Genomic DNA, 7,744 nt, shown 5'->3' on the forward strand with positions numbered 1-7,744 from the left:
TATTATTAGTAGTTTGGTACTTTGGTACTTATTATTTAAGACTTGTTTAATTTGAAATCATTGTTAACTTGTGATTTGAAATGTTAAACAAAAGTAAATTAAAGGAGCTAGCTTATCTAGTCATAAAAACTTAAGCTGAATATGATCTTAACCCTCAACTCGGATCAACTTTGACATTGACGTTTAATAAGATTTAGCCTATGTTTGTTAAATCGTTTGAATTCGTTTACTTGCTTGCTCATTAATCCATCCAACAGAATTACCACTTTTAGAATTTATTTATTTTTTTCTTTGGCCAGTTGTGCCGTTTGTGGGTTTGTAAGTTTGTATACTACTTTAATGATCTAAAACGATGGGATGTGGCTTTTACTCAGCCAAACATTTGGGTCCAAAACTTTTGTTTGGAAAAAAAAATATCTACAATTAATTTATTATTTATACGGAATATCTAGAACATGTGAATATATCCCGATTAATTATTTAAACATAGAGTAAATTACAAGTTTTGTCCTTTATGTTTACACCAAATTACAGACGCTGTCCTTTTTTCCAAAAGTTGACAGGCGGTGTCCTTTACTTTTCAAAATCTTGCACGTTATGTCCTTTAGGCTAAACTCAATTAGATTTTTTGGTTAAATTTGTCATGTGTCTTGCACATGAGGATATTCTTAAACATAAGTTGGATTTATTATTATCAATTTATTTAAGGTAATTAAGATTTTTATTTTATTATTTTTGGAAGGATCATTCAAACCCCAACTAGCAAGACACTAGGAGGGGCACACAACCACAAATGTTAAACACAATAACTATACCAATCTTTACATAAAATAGAGAAATGAACGATTCTTAATCCAAAAAAACCTGATAAAATCTTCGAAACCTTATTCGGTTTGTTAGAGAAGACAAGATCATTTGCCTTTCATATAGTCCAACAAGCGATCAAAACAATACCATGGTGGATTTTCCTCTTAATCGATCAAGAGGAATAGATTTATGTATTGTTATGTGATCCCTAACCGAAAAAACGAAGATTTGCGGGACTCCACACCCGCTACTAACAAATTGACAAATCAGAGTTGCATTGTTTCAAGATGGAAGAAGATGATCTGCAATCGCCTCAGCCTCCCCACACAATGTACATAACATCGAATCAACAAGAATTTATCACTTACTTAAACCAACAAGAGTAGAAATTATATCCATCTCAGCTTTCCACCAAAAAAATGTTAACATTTGTAGGAACCTAGTTATTCTAAGGCATAACAAATAAATCATTCAGAGAGGAATTATGGAACAACAAAGCCTTCATAGAGGAGACATGTTAAACATGTGAAGCTTCATGTACGCAAGTCCAACGATCGCTATATGCCAAAAACGAAAGCTCCTTAGGAATTCCGATATACACTTGGAACTTAACTGCCTCAGTTGGGCAGTTTATAGAAGTCTGACTTAGCTTTGTTTCATGTTAGGAGGTATGGAGTGCACATTCGTTCAAAAAAAAAACAATCTGATTTTTTATTTAAATGAACATGGATGATCAAAGGGGTGGTGCCCTATTCAAAAAGAGCAGCATAGTGCCCCTAGCGGGGACTAGGGCAGTCCCCCTAAGTGGAAACCTGATACATGGTCGAAAACCGGTGATTGTAATTGCTTAATTTGATGTTTATACATATGTTTTAATTCCGAATAGCCTACTTTTGATTAGATACTTGTTTTGCAGGTCTAGCAGAGTTTAAGGAGCTTTTCGGGAGCTTTACAGGTCACCGGGATGAAAAACGAGCCATCGGGAAGCGATACGGGTCAACCGGAAGCAAGGAACGCGAAAAACAGAAAGTGAAGTTTTGGGGCACCGTCGCCGACGCCCATAGGGGCCGTCGCCGACGGTCTATGCATATCTATGTCGCTCAGAATGTCCGTAAACAGCAAAGCAAGCCGTCACCTAATTTTGGTAATCCACATACCGTCGCCGACGGGGCTTCAGGCCGTCGGCCACGGTCTCTAAAAGTAGCCGACGCGAATTTGTTTTGTTTGGAGGTGCAACGAGTTAAATGGGGTTGTTGGTCATCAATTACGGGAGTTACACTTACTTTTGAGTTTCGAATACCATTTTGGAGCCATTACCTACAATCTATCACCTACCATTCCATCCAACATCATCTCTACAACCCGAATTCTCACTCGAATCCAAACCCTAGTTCATCACCATTACAATCATCCTTCAACCTTCCACCCATTCAATTTCTCCACCTCAAACCCTAACCATTCATCCACCTTCAAGCTTCACGATGATCCAACTCAAGCTTTCTACATCCGGTGATCAAGTTTCTTCGATCATGCTCGGCTAATTCCTTGCAGGTTTCACCCCGGTGTAGACTTTTGTAAGATTTCGGGTTTATTATGTTTTAATAATTGTTTTGTGACAACTTGAAGTGCATTTGAATCTTAGACAATTGTCCTACGTTGGTATTGAATTTGCAAACTGTCGAGTGAATGATTAAATTTGACTTTGTGAAATGAATACACGTATTTATGCCTTGTCTTTTGGTAGGATTTGCTAGTGCAAAGTAACGAAGTGTATCATGGTCCGTTGTTTATGACGTTGATAGCGATTGACACCTAAGCTTTGTGATTGCGACCCGTTAATGAACTATTTCAAGTAAAGCTAATTAAAATACATAGTAACCCTAGGTCTTGCATTTGTTGAAACCGGGTGTGAACCTTGTTTTCTTATTATTGTTCAAGCAATCAATTTTAATTCTCGCACTTTGTTAATCACTAGTAGTTAATTCATTCAATCATTTTAGTAATTCTAATTCACATCTTTCAATTAAACAAAAAATACAAAAATATTTCTTAGCAATCTTCATAAGTGAGACATCTTTTCATAATTCAATCGAATCCATTCGCAAACCACATACTCTTCGTGGTTCGACCCCTTACTACCACTAGCTATTTGTTAAGGGTAATTTGGGTAAATAAATATTATCTTTGATCGGAGCGCGACACTCCGATCAAAACCTCAAAACTGTACATTTGAACCATACCATAAATTACCTACCAAAGCTAATAATTCACATCGATTCACACCAACCTAATTACCTGCTAATCTAACGCACTGCTTCATAAAATCAAATGTAGTTGTTACTCTAAACGTCTTTATAAAGCTGCTTCAAACACCAAAGATAAATTGACTGCTAATTATATAAGAACATTGTTCTAAATATCATCTGCATGGACCAACCGATATGATGAGATCGAAAGCCACTTACGTTATTGGTCTTGGTCTTGGTCTGGTTAAGTACCTTTATATTATGTGTTAGTGAGGGATTTTATTAAGACACGAAGGAGAAAAAAAGTGAAGCAACGTAGACGCCACGTAAGCAACCATAGTTCACCTTCTTCGAATAGCGCACCATTTTGTGGTTATTTTCCCATGTTCACCATCTTCACCATCTCAACTGCCTCACACTCGCCAACCCACCTAAGCAGTGGCAGATGTATAGTATAAGGAGAGGTATCACGAGCTATGGCTCAACCCCGTCGTAGTGTTATTTGTATTTTTTCTTTATATAAAGGATATTCCTGAACAAATACGGAGATACCCCTAAAAATATGATATTTTAATTTATTAAAATTCCACTTTTATAAGCCAAAATTTGTTACAACACCAAACTTATATAATAATTAGGCCTAAATGATAGAGTTAACCAAAATTAAGTATACTATAATTGAAAAAGACCCAAATGACAAACATAGCCCAAGCCCCAGAACAATAAAATATCCTTTTGTTTTGTGTATGGGCGACAACATAAGAAACAGAATGTCACAGAATTGCGGTCATCTCAGCCTCCCAGTGCCCTGTTGCTACCCTGTTGACCGCTAATTTTTTATACCTTAAATTATTGAGCTAGCACCGCCACTACACCTAAGCCCCCGCCACGTGCTCCTCCATGGCAGTGTTTGTGCCCCACGCCCTGCTAAGGCGGAACGGTTTGCGTGCCCAATCAAGCTCACGACACAAAGTCTTAAACCACCTTCATTTGGGAAGCTGGTTGAACCCGTAAACAGGAGTGGTGGTTTTGATGAATTTTAAGAACAAATTGCTTTCTTTTCAATGTCTTATTCATTCATTTATTTACCAGTTTATGCTCTATTTTTTAGACATTTTATTAACATTACAAGTACATAAACATAACATAAAACACTATCATATTCTAACGGTATCTGGGTTTTAAAACCGATCAAACAATATAACAAGAAGACAATCATTTCTATCTAATATGTTTTTTTAAAGGTGTGAATTATTCACAAATGTCAGGAGCTCTAGCATACGTTGTCTTAACCGGTTCCGCGTTAGAGAGCCCCCTTGCACAATAGATCCTCAATTTAAACCCCTCAATGAGAAACCCCTATCACCCAGACCAGGGCCGTCTCCAAAAATCCAAAAAAAAAAAAAAAAAATTGGCCCTGTGCGAGATAAAAAATTTGGGCCCTATTCGCGAATCTTAATTTAACGTAAACCCATCAATCATTCAGTCAAATATATAAAAACTAAAAACCCTAAACATATGAAATCACACAGACTACAGGTTCTAAAATAAAACAAGAATATCAAAATTTTATACCTTAATCTCAAGATTATCCACCCAACAAAACCCTGGAATCGCCCTTTGAAACCCCTCCTGTATCGATGATGATGATATCCTTGCTTCCTCACTCGATTTCGACCTATAAATCCACTCCTCTGCTACGATGATGATGAATGAATGAACCCACTAACCAGCGTGAATGATCGAGTTCTGACTTCTTTTGTTGCCCAGCAGCACCCACAATTGGGTTATAATTTTTGAAATACCTTTGTTTATTAGCCACTTGGGACCAGGGCCTATTAATTAGGCACAGATTGGCCATTATGCCTTTTAACTTTTATGAGTTACCAATCTTATTCTCATATATGATGTATACATTTATAACACAGGCTCATTTAACATTTTTTTTTGTTATACACAGGCGCTTTAAGGATATATTTATAAAAACATACAGAATCTTTTTAAATATATATATAAAAAAATAAAAATTTTTCGGGCACTATATTGGTTTGGGCCCTGAGCGCAAGCCCACCCTACACTTGCTCAGGGCCGGCTCTGACCCAGAGTCAAATTTGAGACTTAGAGAAAAAAACTTATCCAAATCCACTATAAGTAGAACTTAAATACCCGTGCTAACTACTAAAGCACCAGTTATCTAATCTGTGTATCAGAGTATAACACAAACACACACCCCTAGTGTATTTCACAAGTATAAGATAAGATGAAACCGGGTCGGGTCAACCCATATCCACACCACCACCCTCAGGCCTCACCCTATAAACCCACCCTCACCCCTTTCCCCTAAACCTTACCAAAAACCTTATCCTCCACTAAACCCATGGCTTCCTCTGCCTCTCCCCTGCAACTCCATCCCCTATCTTCATCCAAACCCTTATCCTCCTTCACCAAAACCCCAACACCCAATACTCTCCACCTCTTCCCATCATCCTTAACCCCATTTCCAAAGCTCCTCTGTTCCACCACCCTCTTTGAACCCACCCCATCCTCTCGAATCACCCGCAATGTCGCCGTATCGTCCGGGTTCGAGCTCGATGAGGAATTGTCTGATGATCAACAGGAACAGAGTTTCTCCCCTGACCTCAAGATTTTTGTGGGTAATATGCCCTTTAGTGTTGATAGTGCTGCTCTTGCTGGATTGTTTGAGACTGCTGGAAATGTTGAGATGGTTGAGGTATGGTTGTTAATCGCATGTGTTAAACCTAAATTGGGTCTGAATTTGTTGAGAATTTAACTGTTTTTGACATAATTTGGATTCAAATTGTCTGAATTTTTAATTTGCCCCTGTTTCTAGTAGTATGTGAAACAGAGGAATAAATACTCCTCATAAAGCTAAATTGGTTGTGATTTTGTTGAAAATTTTGTGTTCATTTTTGACTGTTTTTTTTACCTCACTTGAAGTTTTGTGAAATTAGGCCCCTGTTTCTAGTAGTATGTAAAACAGAGTGTGTGTGTGTGTGTGTGTGTTTTAGGGTGTTATTATTTCTAATGTTTTAGACCTAATTTGAATTCACACTTTCTAAATTATTATTTTGATGTTCTGTGAAATTGGGCCCCTGTTTCTGGTAGTATGTGAAACAAAGAGGCATAAATAGGGCTGTAAACGAGCCGAGTTACTCACGAGCTACTCGAGATTAGCGTGAAAAAAGCCCGAATCGAGCCGAGGTTAAACGAGCCCGAGCCTAAAAATAAGCTTGTTTAGTAAACTAGCTTGAGCCCAAGCTTCACTTATCGAGATCGAGCCATATAATTTTTATTTAATATTTTAAAAATATATAATAATAGTCATTATTGATAAAATTATGATAAAATAACTAGAATATAATATAAATAATTTAATAAATAACAAACGAGCTGAGCTCGAGCTTGAGCTTGAGCTCTCACAAGTTAATTGAGCTCAAGCTCGGCTCGGCTCGTTATAACTGCTTAACAGTATGTGAAACAGAGGTTTCTGTATCTTTATATGTTGTGTGTGTTATTGGCAGGTTATATATGACAAAGTTACTGGAAGAAGCCGAGGTTTCGGCTTTGTAACAATGTCATCAGTTGAAGAAGTTGAGGAAGCTGTCAGGAAGTTCAACGGTTATGTAAGTAATCGTAAAATATACATACACTCGAAAGCTTCATATATTTCAAGATTGTTTTAAACTGTTTTAAGATTAACAGGAGCTCGATGGGCGGGCATTGAGGGTGAACTCGGGTCCTCCACCGCCACGGAGGGAGGATTCATCGTTTGGCGGGCCAAGAGAAGGCGGTCGTGGTGGCGGTGGGAGAAGTTTTGACAACACCAACAGGGTTTACGTCGGAAATCTCGCTTGGAGTGTTGACAATGTTGCTCTTGAAACGTTGTTCAGAGAGCAGGGAAATGTTGTGGAAGCGAAAGTCGTTTACGATAGGGAGAGTGGTAGGTCAAGGGGGTTCGGGTTTGTTACGTTCAGTTCTGCTGATGAGGTCAACAGCGCAGTCGACTCGTTGGATGGCGTTGTAAGTAAATTATTCATGTTTCAAGGGTCATTTGTTGAATCGTTGTATGTGCAAATAAGCATCGTTTTCAGAACCAGACTAGACGTCGAACTGGTCTCGTTACCGGTCCACTAGTCGGGCTGGTCGAACCGGTCGGATCGGATGTAAGAACCTGTCCGACCGCTGATTCCCAGTCCAACCGGCCTGTTCGAGTCAAAACTGGTCTGATAGGGTGAACCGGACCGGTCAGACCCTTGGTTCCTGGTCCGGCCGGTTTTCAAAACATTGCAAAAAAGTATAAGATTCATGAATTTGACTGAAACTTGTTGTGCAGGATCTTGATGGCAGAAATATCCGAGTAAGCGTTGCTGAAGCGCCACAAAGGCGTCAGTTTTAAACAATTAAAAGGTGTGATGATGCACTTATGTGTGTTTTAAACAATTTGTTTTATTTAGTTATGCGAATTCTTATGAAACCGGTGAGAATGTTACACTAGTTTAAAGAGGAAGGTGATGCTTATTATGAAGCTGTGACGGCATGCACGTAAGGGCTAATAGGTCTTGCAAGTGTCATTAAGTTTTGTAACCGTATGCTTTCGAATTAGATTATATTGGTGTATGATTTGTGGGAAGAATGTTATGGTGATTGTGCAAGAAACATGTTGTTGAAAA

General features: G+C 38.3%; 1 protein-coding gene across 1 annotated transcript; it reads left to right on the forward strand.

Annotated features, from left to right (window-relative positions):
• Positions 1 to 5,385: 5,385 nt before the first annotated feature.
• Positions 5,386 to 7,744, forward strand: LOC110924760 (29 kDa ribonucleoprotein A, chloroplastic). The gene is made up of 4 exons (XM_022168753.2): positions 5,386 to 5,784; positions 6,596 to 6,697; positions 6,777 to 7,094; positions 7,408 to 7,744. Exons 1-4 carry the CDS (start codon positions 5,431 to 5,433, stop codon positions 7,468 to 7,470), a joined length of 837 nt encoding a protein of 278 aa, XP_022024445.1. The 5' UTR covers positions 5,386 to 5,430; the 3' UTR covers positions 7,471 to 7,744.

This window comes from Helianthus annuus, chromosome 2 (genome assembly GCF_002127325.2).
Source record: "Helianthus annuus cultivar XRQ/B chromosome 2, HanXRQr2.0-SUNRISE, whole genome shotgun sequence".
Lineage (NCBI taxonomy): Eukaryota > Viridiplantae > Streptophyta > Magnoliopsida > Asterales > Asteraceae > Helianthus > Helianthus annuus.

Coding starts and splice junctions, on each gene's coding strand:
- LOC110924760 (XM_022168753.2), top strand. CDS start 5,431: ATGGCTTCCTCTGCCTCTCCCCTGCAACTCCATCCCCTATCTTCATCC. Junction 6,698..6,776: donor TCAGGAAGTTCAACGGTTAT/GTAAGTAATCGT, acceptor TAAGATTAACAG/GAGCTCGATGGGCGGGCATT. Junction 7,095..7,407: donor TCGACTCGTTGGATGGCGTT/GTAAGTAAATTA, acceptor CTTGTTGTGCAG/GATCTTGATGGCAGAAATAT.